This window comes from Hylaeus volcanicus, chromosome 8 (assembly GCF_026283585.1).
Source record: "Hylaeus volcanicus isolate JK05 chromosome 8, UHH_iyHylVolc1.0_haploid, whole genome shotgun sequence".
Classification (NCBI taxonomy): domain Eukaryota; kingdom Metazoa; phylum Arthropoda; class Insecta; order Hymenoptera; family Colletidae; genus Hylaeus; species Hylaeus volcanicus.
In genome coordinates, this window is record NC_071983.1 from 16603477 (window position 1) to 16620339 (window position 16863).

At 35.8% G+C, this 16863-nt stretch overlaps 1 protein-coding gene and 1 long non-coding RNA gene across 5 annotated transcripts; one reads left to right on the forward strand and one right to left on the reverse strand.

Moving 5' to 3' along the window:
• Positions 1–116: 116 nt before the first annotated feature.
• Positions 117–7251, forward strand: LOC128880779 (uncharacterized). The gene is made up of 3 exons (XR_008457916.1): positions 117–325; positions 4812–4948; positions 5290–7251. It is a non-coding gene; the product is annotated as an uncharacterized LOC128880779 (long non-coding RNA).
• On the reverse strand, positions 605–12599 carry LOC128880776 (MICAL-like protein 1). 4 transcript variants are annotated; one of them, XM_054131207.1, is made up of 11 exons: positions 9776–12575; positions 8507–8757; positions 7979–8157; positions 6587–6675; positions 3270–4933; positions 2985–3189; positions 2580–2909; positions 1658–1793; positions 1348–1576; positions 1156–1268; positions 605–1086 (listed from the first exon to the last, which is right to left on the reverse strand). In XM_054131207.1, the coding sequence occupies exons 2-11, from the start codon at positions 8656–8658 to the stop codon at positions 899–901; spliced, it is 3285 nt and encodes a 1094-aa protein (XP_053987182.1). In that variant the 5' UTR covers positions 8659–8757; positions 9776–12575; the 3' UTR covers positions 605–898. The 4 variants fall into 4 exon arrangements, 3 of the variants coding, with proteins under 3 accessions (XP_053987182.1, XP_053987183.1, XP_053987184.1); XM_054131208.1 differs by lacking the exons at positions 7979–8157; positions 8507–8757; positions 9776–12575 and adding an exon at positions 7278–7972; XR_008457915.1 differs by lacking the exons at positions 605–1086; positions 1156–1268; positions 1348–1576 and adding an exon at positions 2256–2409 and having other exon boundaries at positions 9776–12599.
• Positions 12600–16863: the final 4264 nt, after the last annotated feature.

Sequence of the window (16863 nt, forward strand, 5' to 3'; positions counted from 1 at the left end):
TTCAAGTATTTGACCTAAAGAAAGAACAAAATTATTGAATTACTGAACGAGCAGTTATTATTTCATAAAGAAACGACCTTCTCTCTTGTTCATATATTCGCACTTTGTACTTTCGAATTTGGCGGCAATTTGTGGCCATAACCTAGTAAACGGTTACTTCGTTATCGACTCAGGAGTTGGTTATAAATCGTCGTCGTGATCAGACTCGCCAGAACGCCGCCATTAGATATAGTGTTTCTTTTCGAATAATTAGGTATCTATTTTGTACTTATTCCCATCTAATCACTGCTAATCGGTATTACTGCCAGCTAATTTCAGGGAAATGGTATGTACCTTTAAAGTGCGTAATCATGTAGCACGTTCAGGTGTCGTAAGCGTCCCAGGACGTCATTTCTAGGTTAGGTTTATCGCTCGAAGGTCACGTGTGAAATCTTGAAGCGTATTCGCGAATGTGTTTTGCCACAATTTAAATAGAGTTGGGTACGAAAAATTGCTTACCTTCTGGCTTGTTTGCTAAATATGAGGAAGTAGGTAGCACTTTAAAGATAGGTTATATATGGGTCCTTTAAAAACAAGGTTTACAAGTATCGTTCAAATTTTAGTATGTTATTGTTAGCTTTCGTCTTTATTTTAAGAGACCTATAAATAAAATAGAAGATAAAAAGATACGGTTACTGCAATATGTGTTAGGTTTAAGTCGTAGAATGTTGTAAGGACAGATTTGTGATATAATCAGAAAATAGTTTTAGTGGGTTTCTGATTAATTAAAATATAGATTATAGAAACTTAAATATGTATTGTGAAACATTTAATGTAAAACTTATTCGAGGTAATAGTTTCTATAGACTGACATTGAGTAATTGTATGGACAGTTTTTAACTTAAGTAAGAGATGCACCTTAAAACCATTTTCGCTTAGTATTACGTTTGAGGGATAACTCAGTCTCGTCTATATCCTTATCGATATCCTTTTTAGTTGACCTACTGAATTTCTTCTCCTTCAATCTTTTTTTTAACTTGCCTTTCTTTGTTTTTGAACTTGAGGGATCTTCTATTTCGTTACACGATGTCTCGTTCTTTTTCTTGGCTATTATAAAATGAATATTATTAGTTTTGTTTGTATTATGAAAAATTTGTTTATCAAGAATTTATTCACCAGCAAACAAATCCATGTGTTTGTGTATACTTCTATCCTCTTCTATTTCTCGGCGACGATCCATTTCCAAACATTCGACAATTTCATTCCGTCGTTCGACAATTTCTATAAGTCTGTTAATTGAAAGAGTAACCTTACTAAATAGCGTAACTTTAGAATCAGTAATATAGTAGAGTGATATTCCAGTTATACCTCTGTATCAATATTTCTTCTTTCTGTTTATCAAAGTCCGTCTTTGTAGATTCGTTCTGCGACATTAAACATCGAATTTGGTATTCCACTTCGACGTGTTCTTCCTCTAATCTTTGTTGTCTTCGAAGTAACATCAACTCCGCCTGTCGCCTGAACAATTCATTCTTCTCATTTACTAGGGCAAATAATTCTAGAACTAATTCTTCTACATCTGTGCCAGGAAATACATCTGAAATGTTTACAAAATAATATATCGACATAGATAGCTGCTTAAATACAGGATAGTATGTAAATGTAATCATTGAATTACCATCAGTATTAAGTCCAGATTCGCATTTATGTCTAATTAGTTGTTCTAGTCGCACTCCTTGTTTTTCCAAGCCCTGTTGTTGCATTTCAATTTCATCTAATTCTAATTTGACGTCCTCCAGGGACAATATTTTTACCTAAAATCGTATTAAATATTTAGAAATTATTTATAGACATTGTATTGAAAATATTAAGTCATCTATGGTATTACTTTATTTCACACTTAATAGAAATAGTAATCCTAAAATACATAATATCGTAATGTATCGTATCGTAATAAACCACTGACGGTAACAAAGTTAACACGTATGCATGCTACGAAATAAGAATCAACGTTACTAGTCAACGTTTTACGTAGTATTCATGGAGTATGTTAAGTAGAAAATTGCGTAAATCATGCAATTAAAAAATCTGAAAACACAGAATTATCTCTATTCGATCATGCTTTTTATCCGAATCTTCGGTAGTGGGTTTCGTGTAGAGAAAATGGTGATTTAAAAATTCTGAAGGCCAGCATCCAAATTACATTCGTATTCGAAATACTAGGAGCTAGTACGTGTATACTAGGGATCGCAATACCGGTAAACCGAATTACATACACAAGACATCGTTTTCGCCAATATCGTATTAATAATATTAGTTTAGAGAAGATAAACCCAATATCTCTTTACTTGGAAGTTGCTGTTCTTTCATACTTTGGCGTAAGGAGTTGATATTTCCGACTTAAAAATACAAGGTGACATTGAAAACTCTCTAAAAAAACAAGGCAGGAAAAAGTGATTACAGTATATGTTTCCAGACCACACTTTGTATGAAACATTTTTACGTTTAGCAGATTATATCAAATTTATTCGAGGCGGTCGTGTTAAGTATCTCATCGTGTATAAATCGGTCAAATCGATATCAAAGTAATAGAAACTCACCTTTCTTTTATATGGCATTGGACAAGGTGGAGCCGGGCCCTTCTTTCTCTTCCACTTTCCTTGAGTACTTTTGTCTACGTACGATTTGTAATCGAAATTCTCTCCGCATGGTATATGCATCAAACTTTGTTTGTTCCTGTTTGCTTCATCCTTGTTGGTCTTTTTATCTTCCGATGCGTCTTGGTTCATTTTACGTGACGCAACTATTGGAGACTCGTTGAAAGTCAAAGTTCCTTTAACAGGTGTGTTGTATGGACTGCTGCTTCTTAGTGGTGGAGGTGGTGCAGGTTTTGTTTTGCGCGTCTTAGGGGTTGTGCGTGGACATGACTCCTAGTATTAATGAAATTCAAATATTTAAATAATTACAAAGTGAAAGACTAAGTTGAAAGATAATTGATAAATTACGTGATTATCAGCAGAATTGTTGTGCGATTGGCGCGTTAATGTACGTTGATTGGAAAAACCTGTGTCCTTCAGGTTTGGTGGCAATGGGGCTGGCTTCTTCTTTCTAGAGGTTGCTCCGTGAGTTACGCTTCCAGATTCTAAACTTGTTAAAGAACCATTTGACGTCGACAAACTACTGTGACTTAGTCCTATTTCTTGAATATGCCTACAAATTTATCAATTGTATTTGTACTTAGTTCAAAATAATATCACAACGATTAAATATAAGTATGATTATTTATGTACCTAATGGTGCGCGGTTTAGGAACAGGCATAGTCTTAAATCTTTCCCCATGATACTCCGAATCGCTATTGTGATCGTCCTCGTCGCTCGAAAAGGAATTCAAATTAATTTGCGGTGCAATCAGTCGTCTTCTTGTTTGTATTTCCATAAGAATCTGTTGTTTATGTTTGCTGTTGTTAACGTTGCTTCTTGTGGTCGGTTTTGGTGGTGTGCCAATCTGTGGCTTGTTCTCCTCCTGGTCTGGGGAGTCATCATCGCTATCGAAAGGATTCGTTGAATCTTTGGTAGCTTTGAAATTTTCTACACTTGTTCGACTCTTATCGACGTCCTCTTCTTCTTCGTCACTTTTAAAGGGATTCAAGTCTTTCGGATAATCTTTCTCTACACCTGAATCCGCGTTTGCTGCGTGAATTTCATTAATCTCTTTTGCAATAGTATCAGGTACTTTATCTTCGTTACTTTCTTTATCCATGTATAACGAAGGTACTTCAGATGCATCCATAGTATCTGCGCTCTTTTGTGTTTCCTCCACGTTAATATTGTTAGTACCGCTCGGCAAAGAGCTTGCATCGCTATCGGTTGTGTCATCGATCTTCGAATTCGATTGACTGCAACTTATTCTATTAAAACTTAACAAACTTTCGGTAGGACTACTGGCTACAATACTTTCTGGAACTTTCACATCACTTTTCTGTTGATCAATCGTTAAATCTGTATGGCCATTGTTTGTTACTTCTACATGCTGCTTATTCTGAGCTTTAGATTCTAATACGTTGATAATTTGATGCTCGTTCTTTTTTCTCTCGGTATGGTCTACCCTATCCTGACTTTCGAACATCTTCAGCCTTCTTTGAACTAGAGACAGGCAATTATCCGCGTCTTCGCTCCCGTCGGTATGACCCGACAGCTCTTTCGCATTGTTCATTCTAGTAATTGAATTAACCGATTCATTCTTAACTACAGATAGAGTGCCAATTAATTTACGCTCCTCCTCCGTCGCGTTACTACTTAAACTATCATTTACGCAGTCCTTCGCTTTCGTGTGATCCTCACCATGATTTTCTTCAATCGTGCCTCTTTCAAATTGAAGTTCAGGTCTCGAGGAACCACTAGAACAATTATATTCATCCTCTTTTCCGTTTGCCATTTCCGTCTCGACAGCGCTCAAATCGCTGCTCACCAGAGAGTCGCTGACGATGTCTGCTTCTTTATCTTTTTCCGAGAGCAGGTGATTCGATATGAAATTCAGTCTTAATCGAGAGGTTTGTGCGACCACGTCGGGAATAGCGGGATCTGGGAACCCTAGACTTTGCATAGAACTGTAACTAAGCATTCCATCCGTGCTTTTCTCGCCGTAACAATCTTTATAGCTTGACTCGGCGGTGGTGTCGTTATCCTCCATGTTCTCGGATGTTTCACTTAACATTGCGGCCTTGTATTTTTCCGTCGCGGGTGACGAGGCGTCTTCGTCAGGGCACGTTTCGCAGCAGAATTGACCTTCCTCGGTCTCGTAATAATTGCCAAGTGTTAATTGATTGTTGCAGCGAGCACAACGAAAACAAGTACGATGATAAGTGCCACGGGACACGACCAGCTTCTCCGCCAGGAAAACAGGAAGTCTGCACGCGATGCACGGATCTCTTCGTATGCCCAGACACGACGCCACCTGTATCATTTCAAAGTAATGTTACATTGTTCTCTGTAGCAGCTTCTATTTAATTATAAAGGGGTTTTGGGATTTTGTTCTTCTAATAAAACGGTGTAGGGTCATCAGGATCCATTCAGTAGTGATTTCTAAAGAACTTCTTTTTTTATACCCAAGGGTAATCAAATATTTAATATATATACCCACCTACTTAACTTCTTCTACCTCTGCACGTGCCTTTTTTGTCACATCTTTTCTATGTTATACTCTAACAATGTTTAATTATAAAACGAACAGGAATATTTTTTCATAGCCTTCACAAATTATTTATTATATTCTTCCTGGTATTTTTCTTTGTCTCACCATTTGCATTGCAGTTTTCAGGTGATTAAAACAAGTGACTTCTGCGAAGCAACTGGAATGACCAATCGCCAAACGATCAACATGGCGTCGTACTCGCGTTGGTGGGCGAAATTCGATTATAAAGTCTAGCATGCAGGTGATAGTCAAGTAACAACTTTTACGATTATATCACTTAATGGACGAAGTACGTCTACAATGTACCGTTGCCGCACGAGAAGAGTGAACTTGGCACAGTGACCATGTTAAAAACCCTTTAGTAGTGTGTGTGCCTAACTTAGGTATCGTATTGTTCATTCTTTTCGTGTGTCAATGATAAATGTACGATGTGTTGTTCAAGGTAAATGTTAAAATGAATATAAAAGAGACTAATGACTAAACAGCAGGTGATGCGAGAAAAATGTAAACAAAAATTCGTGTCATTTTTCATGCAGAATATAAGAGTGTGAAAAGTGTTTTTCCAATTTTTCAAGATCACCTTGTGATTTTGAAACGAGGTATTATGTACTATACTGTTGCTTCGGCACCATGAAAGAACAAAAAAGGGCGAATTCAATAAAATAAAATTTGTTTTTATTTAACTTTTCTATCTTCATATTATAATATCAATGTTTTGGTTTAATACTGTGTTATAATTGTTAATACTGTTAAGTTAAGATTATACGTCTAAGTTAATGTTACAGGTTAATACAAATATTAATTTATTATGAGTCTTTGTTTCTGTGGAACACTTTAACACTTCCGTCCCGTTCAGGCAGCTGCTCCAAAAAATGAGATTCACTGGAGACATAGATGGGTCACGGACAGGGAATGAGGTATGAGATGAATGTGACAATTTTGAGCATGTTCTGTAAATAAAGTAAGTCACGTAGCAGAGAACTTAATGCTTGTGCGTGTCAACAATTTAACTTTTATGTGACTTTCGACCGTTTCAAGGTCATTTCAAAGTAGCACGTCGAATTCGTCTGTTTCTGTTCTTTCATGGTGCTGAAACAAAAATATAGTTTTCGATTTAAAAAAAAAAAAGAAACTCGAAGCGACCTTCACGAATTCTATGTTTTACAGAAAAAAAGACGAACAAAGTCTTGTCGTTTTTCTGGTATCTCTTACTGTTTAGTAATTATCTCAAGCGGCACGTATTTATAAATACCTTGTATGACGCATACTGGATATAACAAACGTTGGAATAATTTTAACTAAATGAACGCAGTTTTCACATTATGGATAATAATTTGAAACAAAATATTAATGAGGGACCATTACGGAGGGAGTGAGAAATAAACACGATGATGTTTCATACAAAAATTCACGTACCTTTTGTTTCGGAGACTCGGACGTTGGAACGATCCTTTCACCTTCGGCTTCCGATGTTCTATTCACTACAAGTCGGCTTGGGGAAGAACCTAAAACAGTAACAAGAAAAAGAGTAACATTTAAAAACTTGAACTGTACAAATTTTGCTATTTTTGAGTTTGATTCGATATATTAATTTCGAATAACGGAAAAACGATAAAGAATAAGATTTTATTTGTTTTAAGAACACTGCATTCATTTAATATCAATATTTTTTAACGAACATTCGCCGTTGCGCAATTGCAACATTGCACGACCTGCATGTAGAATCGAAAAACAGAATGCAAAACAAAAAAGTGCAGTGTCAGGCATAACACTGTGCGACATGCCGTGCGTCGGATTGCGCAAACGACAAGCGCAAAATTCTGAACCCTAAAATTGGTGAATTCCATGAAAGACTATAAAAATCATAAGAATAAAGGTTCACAAATTAGTCAGAATACTTATAAATCGTTATCTCATTCTCTTCTTCTATCGATTCGAGTGCACTTATTTATAGCTTATTATTACTAAACGTACATTTCACTGAATCAACACGCGCGTACCGTCGTTATTATAACATATTCAACAGTAAACGCTATTACTGTAATCAAACACACTTGGCAATACAAGTGAACAAATTGATAGCACCGCGGGCAGAGTTAATAATTACATTTCACGGCACTACCACTACGATCGTCCAACCCATTGATTGGCTCAGGTGGAATGAGGCCACTCCTCATACAGAAGTGTACTCTCCTTCCGGCCTACTCAACCAGCCGAAACGCATAGTACCATTTAAGCCATAGTGGGACATTTGTGATGCTACTTGAACCGACGCTTCCAGTACGCTATCCTGCAATTCATGGCACTGGTCCGCCAGAGCTACGGGAACCCCTCCAAACGGCCATCGTGATAATTCCAACGCGACTGCCCTGCTGAAGCTCATTTACATACATCGTACATTATGCATAAACCATGACAGAGTAATACGTCGTGGTTTCAACATGCATTCAAGCTGATAAGCTTATCGCAGTGTATAAAGGCCACCTTGTGCAAAGGATCGAGGGGAAGCTTGACGGGACCCACACCGCTACACTTGGCCACAGAGATAGAGGGATGCAAGCTTCCTGTTCGTAAACACGACGATCCAACTGTATTCGTCTGTGCCAGGAATATAAGTAATACTCTATGTTGGCACTTCCCGTAATTTTCCCCCAGAGGGGATACGTTTTCCGCAAGCATTCGGTCTACCTAAGATGTCTATATATACAATACTTGATCGACTTCGCGATGGGCCTTTGAGAAGGGAGCCGCGCCACAACTTAATCAAATGTAAGATCAAATCATGCATAGTTATTTGTACTGACTTACCACCGAAAGTTTGGTAGAACTGTGATAGGTAGGTTAAAATCGACAACCGATCTGGCACAGAGCAGGAGGCCATGTCTTCCGCGTCCAGAAGGGCTGGAATTCCAAGGTGTTTCTCTGCTGTTTTAAAGGCTAGTTCGTTGTTTCCGTACACGTCGTTCTTGTCTAAACTGTTGAAATCTCTGCAATAAAACGCAGACGGTATCGTATTAGTATCGAAATATATCGCGTATTCTTCAGACAAATATTTGACTGGTCCGCCAACCGTTAGTAATCGAAGATATTCGAAAATGGGATGGGTTATGTTTCTTTACGACGGACACATACATTAACGGTATAAGGTAAAAGTACCGGTAGTTGACCATGTACCAGTAGATGACACTTCTAGAATGAAAGAATTATAATATAATATATATGTATTACTATTACTACGCCTATTGTAATATCTAAGCTTGTGTGGGAATATCCTCTCAAATGGTCAATTACAGGTACATCTATCCTACTCTTGTTACACATTTACCGATAACTCACATGAGATCTGACCGAAAGTGGTGAATCATTGCGCAAAAAGCGAGACCGTCCTTCCAAGAAGTAGTCATGTTTTGTACATTCACACCAGGGTAACCCGCGGTTATCCTTCGGCACCATAGTTCTAACGCCTTCGTGCCCCGTTTCTCGCCCATTTTGGATATCCACTTTTCTTTCCTCCAGAGTGTTTGAATTTGTCTTCACTTTCGCTCTTGTCTGTAAAATTCAGCCTTCAACGTCCAAACACGACGATTCTGAAACAGAATATATAACGCACGAATAAATAAATAAATCCGTAAATTTATTTAGTTATTTTTCGGCAAAAATTTCGGCACCTGCATCTTTCGAACTAATTCGAGCAACGAAATGATAACGATCGACAATGACGAATTCAATTTCATGCGGGCTAAATTGTACATTCAATTTTATTAAAATCCCTGACCTGAAATGCAACAGGTGATCGATTTGGCATGGAATGATTCATGTTAGTTTTCTTAAACAAGGACGTCGTGCAGTTTAAACGTGGAGACAAAAATTAACCAGTTTCGCGAGTCTCCGTAAATTTCCATTTCGTATATAGTTATTTATCGAATTTCGAAGTATATATAAAAATAGAATACAGAAATACAATAGCTTAAAATAAAGCTTTTTCTATAGAATATACTTTCCCAGACCTATATATGTATAAGAAGATCCAGCAGTTGTTCAAATGGAAATATCGATGACATTACAATAGGAATCAAATTATAAAACTGTGTAGCATATTTTGTTCCAATGCGAATTGTTCACAGAACAATAAGATTTGAATCACAAAAGTCTTTAGATTTTATTTATTTCCAAGTAGGCATTTCTTTACAAGGTGCTGTTAGCACAGTATAAAGAAGTTATTTCGTATGTAGAATTATGAATATTTCAACATTTATTTATTTTCATAAATTTAACACCTAATACAACAAAGGACTATTTAAAATGTATAGATAGCTTTATCACTAGACAGTAAAAGTTATTGCATACGATATAATGCAGTGTAGATAATATTTGTATAATGATTAGACTGAGAATGTTTATGCAAATTTCTATTTTTATACAGATGAACACAGACGTAAATTAAAGTATGTTTATGTCTTTTAAATGTAACTAGTATTACATTTTTTATACTTAACATTTCTCATAAATACATAAATATTCGCGGTCTGATAATAACATACACGTAAATTACTTTTAGTTATTCAACTTTTCTACAAATTACGTGTCCATACAAAATTCCATTACCTTATGTCATTTGTGCGACCTGTCGTTTTGTTGTTTTTAATGTGTGCCCTTATGTCCGTTAACGAGACTATAGCTTCGCGTCTTCTTTTCAAGTGAATATAAATAACAGCATCCTTTTCAAATTTCTTTTGGCTTCGTGTGATCGCATTACAAACACATTTTAATTATTTGCTTCTTAACAATCTGTTCGCGGGCACGACACGAAGAACTGTGTCACACGTCTTTTCTAACCTCAATCTTGTGGTTAACTAGTACAAATACACATGCGAAACAAAACAAATGGAAACGCGGAAGTTTGTTTATGAAACAGTAGGCAGGAACGAAACAAAAACGGTAAAACGACGTTGGCACCGATTTGTTGTTGTATTTTAACTTTCACATCGGGGAACACTGACAAAAAAACTGATCGGGTCCTGTTCAATCATTTAATACAGCACCATACAGCACTCACACCGCACGTGTGATCCTGCGACTGAAACGTTACGAATGCCGTATAGTTAAGTTTACGCCATCACTTCTCGTTCTCTCTTTTTCCTTCTTTTATCGTTTATCTCGCTTATACATTTCACGATTCGCCTGCTAGCGTTGTCTTTTTCCTTTCATTTCGAACGATATATTTTTCTCCGTTTCTGTTTTCCTTTCGCGTGTCGAGGTTCAAGAGCCTATTCAAGCCTATTTATTTCTAGCACTGTTCGTGAAAGGTGCACGATTCCCTATATAGATTAATGCTGCGTTGACGTAAGTCAAACGTGCATCGCGTTCGTTGCTCTTTTAATTTGCTACACAGTTGGTTTAAACAACATCAAAGTTACGTGTACGAGATGCCAAAGATTGCAACAGGGAAATTCCACAATGACATCATTTTAATGTCACGCATCTTACTCATTTATATTGAATCATATTTTAGGAAATTAAAGATAGGATTCGCCGTAATTTGATATTCAGGATTTAAATAAGTTCAGATAAATTTTATTTGAGAATTCTGATGTCTAGAGTCAGTAATAATTAGTAGCGAGAGCAACAATACTGCTCTATCCTGCGATAACCTTTGACTATATACCTAGGTATATACCTAAGTATACAGTCAAAGGTGATAGATAACAACTTTTTCACACAAACAACCAGGGAAATCGCCATGTTGCCTGCTACCTCGATTCAGGTGTTATTAGGTTCGGTATCCCTTTTTTAACTATAAACAGACAGAAGCTGAGACTAGAGATCCTCTAATTATTAAAGACCTACCCAAGACCCTCTAATTATTAGAATTCTTAGCTTGATTGTAGCTATAGTGGGTGATCCAAAAAGGTCACTAAGCCGCTCAGTGAGCAGATTTTAGTACCAATGGCGCCACTTATATCTTTAATAAATTATTCTTAATTTTTCATAAAGGCATGATTAATAGGATTCTTTGCTTTATAACAGTGCGATATCTTAGTTGATATGTCAAATTTATCATTTCTATGAATAGTTATTAAATTTAGCAATAATTATCGACCCTCAGTTAGTGGCGCCATCGGTAGGAAAACGCCCAAGTTCGTAGTTTAAAAAGTTCCCACTGTTGCTGCTAGATGTCGGTACTAACTAATGGTGTCGATAATTATTGCTAAATTGAATAACTATTCATAGAAATTATATATTTGACACATTAACTAGTATATTGTATTATTATAAAGGAAACAATTGTATTAATCATTCATTTGTAATATGAAAAATAATGAATAATTAATTAAAGATATCGGTGGCTAGGAAAAATGCCAAAATAGTACTTAAAATTAAATAACCGGGATACATGTGCAGGGTATTTACAGGTTATGCAAATGTTCCAAAGTAGGAAGAAACAAATGGTACAAAGCTAAACGTTATTAGCTAGATTTAGATACGTAAGGAAAAAGAGATAGTATAGAGTTAACTAAAAGGCTGTTAAAAAAAAAAAGTTCGATAGGAAAATAACAATAAATTAAGATACTTTTATTTTATTTTATTGTATTCATATTGTATTGTTGATAAATGTTTATATTTTGTATTTTACAATAGTAATAGAAGTTCAAAAGTCTGAAATATATGTATAAGAACACACAGAAGTATTAAATAAAAAGACTGAGACAATGGAATAGAACAAAGTTAAGTCAATTGATAGTAAATCCTTAGCCTCTTTACAAATATAAAAAAAAAAAGATTGGTGCGTCAAGCTAGGAAAACCTAGTACAAAATAATGTAATAATCAACAATAAGTATATATATCCAAACGGTGCTCAAAAACATAGATCGTAAGTTTAATATACATAGCCCTAGAATAAGGAAAGTACAAATAGGTTTAGTTACAACTAATATGTAATTCTTAACATAAAATATTTTGTAAACTAGTTATAAGGAAACGCCTATATTGTGATTATAGTTGTAAGACAGTGCAATGTAGAGGATATCTACGCACTTTAAAAAATAAAAAAAAAGAAGATATCGGTGGCGCCATTTTATAAAAACGATGGGAACTATTTTCACTACAAACTTGGGCGTTTTGTCACCGATGGCGCCACTGGGTACTAAAATCTGCTCACAGAGCAGCCTAGTGAGCTTTCTGGATGCACCTACTAGTACTTGAGTTAAAGAGGACCTATGGACCCTAAAAGACCACCTAATGGGAGAATTATATACGAAGAGAGGTATCTAAGCAAATGAAAACCAATGTAAAGCAAGAATGAAATGAACGTAAAGTTAAATGGTAATTAATTCGGTCTGTTCATCGTTAGATGTCTCGCTGACCTGCGACTGCGCGAAATTTAAACTTAGTTATCGAAGCAATAGAAATAATACCTTCCAGCATGTTTCCATATCCTTGGATACTATGTTTCTTCAATAATACTTACGCATCGTTAGAATAACCGCTCAATTTTCCTATTGTACAATTTCCATTGATTTAACACCTGTTGCCTTCCTAAATCACTTACAATGAATTCATTATTGCCTTTATGCATGCACCATTCATCCTATTCATAAATAGCTTCTGCAACTGCAACTTGAATAGATTGGTTCATCGGGAAAACACATTTTGATCGCTTACGTCAAGTTGCGCTCTGTAAACTTTCATTTGTAGTTTGTTTTAGACACTGCACAGCGACGAGGATAACTTTTCCTCGGCTGGTCTATTGCACGATGTTAAAATCATATCAATGAATTTTTCCGTGACAGATGTTCCAACATTACTATGGGAGTTACATTTTCTTGCTCTCGCAACAGCACAGTTGTACAATCGGCGCTGAAATGTCATTCCGCCACGAAAGACAATCGGAACTGAGTTGAATAAAACATAAACACCTTGTGATCCATTATTTATTTATTCAAAATTACAATTCGAGTAGTATAAAGTGTTAGACACCGAATGCTTAGAAAATATTGAAGGTTGCGACTTCATTTTTGTTACATGTATATTATATTCATATTTATTAAGAGTCCAAGTAGTAAGGGGGAAGTTCGGTTCAGAACGCTGCAAATGAGGCACTTTTTTACGAATTGTTTTAAAGTAACGTGTGCAGTGGTTGTTTATGAAACTTACAGGATCTTTTATTAGGTATTTGGTGGTAACAAATAATTTTTTTCGATACAAAATTGTACGTAGAAAGCCATGTATATGGGGGCGTGTTCGTGAACTTCCTTGTCACCGAAGTTACGAATTTGCGAGGATTGCAGAGCCTTTAGTTTTTGTCTTAAACAAAAAAGCCTATGTACCTAAGACTTTGATAAACAAAATTAAATTATGGAATTTTTGTTGGCAACATTTTTGCCGAAACCAAATTTCTTCTTTCGGCTCCTACTATTTTTTTCAATTTTGTACTTTTTTATCTATCATACGTGCATCGACAGTATTTGGCCTCCTAAATGTGCTTTCGCCTTTTAAATCGCTCAATATTACCAATTAAACATTGTTAATAAATTGCTAGGTAATCAATTAAAATTAAATTCCGCCAATTACTGATTCGAGGCGATGGAACATTTCTGCGTCGAGTGTACAAGCACGATATTGCAGAGGGTGGAAAGTTTAGTCCTCACAATAAGAACTTTGGAACACCTGCCAAAGAAGAATCCGTTGATATGATTTTACAAGCGTGCAATGGACCGAGCGAGAAGTTATTTCGTTACCGTGCATATCTGAAGCAAACTGCGAATGAAAGTTTACGCAGCATAATTTGACGGAAGTAACCGAGAGATCCTTATCGAAGCCAAAAAGTTTAGTTCAGGATATTCACTCCAAATCATTTAACCGAGTGTATATCGACTACAGCTTTATACAAAGTATCCTAACGCGTGGGGAACCAGTTCGGGGACCAATTCGGTTGATTTACTGGCTTGATCACTGAATTGGTGATTAATCGAAGTAGAAAATATTTAATGAGCTGTTTATTGATCGAGTTTGAGATGGTCGTGTTGGAAAATAAGTTGGACGAGGTTTTAGGAGATAATTCGTCTTAAGAGAGAGATGGAATCTTGAGAAGCAGACGGACACGTCCCAAGGAATGGTGTGCGCAAAACTTGAGCACATACGTATACTGATCGTTGATCAATAAGTTCTCATGGCAGTAGCGTATTAACGTAGAGGCTCCGCTTGCAAGATAAATTACTTATTGTTGTCTTGGTAATGAGATATCATGCTAGGATATCGATTGTTACACAGAAGATCACACTTCAAATCAGATGAATACTCTGATAATACATAATATTTTGCGTTATCGTTCAAAGAATATCGATGATAGATTCACGTGTTAGGGCTCGAATCTTACCATATGGATGAACAAGGGGTGGCATCGCAATATCACACTTCGCATGAGACAAATGTCCTTAGGATATTTTTCTATTGCCATATTTTGCATGATCATTTGTAAACACCGCGCAAAGCAAAAATCTTGTTGATAAAAGTTCATTATTTGTTTAAGATACGAATAGATTGTTTTTGGCAAGCAAAAGAATCCCAGTCTTTATATAAATATTAATTCATGTTATTGATATTAATTAAATATCAATTTAAGAAACAAGTGCGACAACTAAAGGTGCGAGTAAGTACTGACCAAATTACACACATTTTTTTCCATTTACGTTGTATTTTTTTTTAAACATCCATGATTTCGATTTACAGGTTTCCATGTACGGTGTAAATCGCGAGTTAGGTGTAATTCACTTCCTAGCATCAATGCAAGTGCAAAGTACAAGTAAGTTTCTACGCCTCTGCCTCAGGATATTTCATCGAGTGCATCGCACATGTGCAGAACGTCTTCGTGTAACTCCCTGGTCTCCGCGAAGTCATCCGTGTGCCAAGGTTGGATCAGATCCTCAAAAATCATCCCCCGTTCAGCTTTTCAATATCGGAATCCTCTCGTATGAAATTTCATCGGGCATTTGATTTTCACAGGTTCTCCTCGCGATAAAAAGAGTTCCTTCTACAGCGACAAATCAAAGCTGAAAAATTGAGGACGACTTTCCAACGAATTCCAATGTTAAATTTCAATTTCACATTTAATTTCACATTCGAGCATTCTTTCTTTTTATTCCGCGTAGTTGAACAGTTTTCATGTTCCGAGTACGTTCGGAAAGTATTCTAAGCTATTTCGATCCTGTTCGCAAACATTCTCTTCTGGCCGTTTGCTTGGTAATGGGAATATGATTCCTTGAAATATCGTATCAACAACTTTACGCTTATTTACATTTTCCAGAGAGGCATGCAGTTCCAGAATATCCAACCCTTCTACGCGGATTAGATGTTTGAAATTGAAAACTTTAACGGGAGCGCTGAAACGTTATTACTTATTAGTTTTAGGCGAATACCGACGCAACCGTCAGCTGCTACAATATCCGCGGAGCTTTTCGTCGTAAAGAGATCACGCGTAGTATCTTTACTACGAAAAATCAGTTTTGGTATGAAAACAAATGTGTCGCAAGTCGGGAAGTATTAGAAATAACGAACCGAGATTACTTGAATGTGTAGTAACGAGTTAGAAAAATACTGAACATTTGAATTCAACGACTTCCAAAGTTCAACGATAAATAAACAAATTTTAAATATAAAATTTATTTAAGAAAAATTGGTAGAAGCTATCGAGTCGATTCTAGTTGTCACCTCGTAAAATCATCTTTTGAGATAATAGTGTCAATGGGAAACACCGCTGTGACGGGGTGAAATATTTCTAATTTTTGTAATCTTTTTCTTTTAGTTAATTAATTATCTTTTGAATAAGGGAAGAGGTTATGCTACCAAGAGTACACTGAACTATATTTATACAAATTTTTATTGAAAAATACTGAAAAATAACACAGTTATACAGATTAGGTTGTAACAACAAATACTGTGACGAATCTTAGATTAGGTGGTTTCCAATTATTTTCAAACAAAACTTCAGAAGATTCGGGTTGTCTCGAATGAATTAAAAATAAATACAGTGGGTGTAGAATGTATTCGTACACCGATCAATTTCCCAAAAAGCTTTTGTGTGAAATTGTAGTTCTTTAACTTCTTTTTTTATAATCAATGATATTTTACATATTCTCGGAAGTCTCTAAGATAGATATAGTCCAAACAACATTTACTAGTTAATATAATTTGTGAAATTAACAAAAAAATGCGAAAAGTGGGTAGAGGTATAGAAGCAATAAATATTTGTACGATTCTTATGACGAACCATTTACAGTAGAGTTTGTAACACGTATGATTTATATTATTGCTCCGTATGAATTATAAAACATCAAATTTCCAGTAAAGTACTTTTAAACATGGCTCTAATAGAGGAATTGAAGAAGATCCCACTTCGAATAACTAATAATTTAGTTAATTTAATGCTTAGAAGAGTTGCAATAATTATAAAATCAAAAGGAAATCCCACGAAGGAAGTATTATACAGGGTGAGTCTTCTAACGTGACAACCTGAAATAAATCGTAAGGTATTTGTTATACGACAAAATGTTTCAAACAAAAGTTGCATGGTATCTAGGGGGATATGCAGTGCTGTAATCTGTTTTTCGTTACCTTACTTTTTTATTGAGATATTAGGGTTACCTTCAGTTTTTTAAATGGAATGTTTAATAGTTTTTTTCGAATTCGGATAAAT

What these genes read in the sequence shown, in the direction of transcription:
- LOC128880776 (XM_054131207.1), bottom strand. Translation starts at nt 8,658, where the DNA reads ATGGGCGAGAAACGGGGCACGAAGGCGTTAGAACTATGGTGCCGAAGG. An exon ending in GAAGAAATATTGATACAGAG is followed by an intron (nt 1,269 to 1,347) that starts GTATAACTGGAA and finishes TTCAATTAACAG; the next exon opens with ACTTATAGAAATTGTCGAAC. An exon ending in ACACATGGATTTGTTTGCTG is followed by an intron (nt 1,087 to 1,155) that starts GTGAATAAATTC and finishes ATTTTATAATAG; the next exon opens with CCAAGAAAAAGAACGAGACA.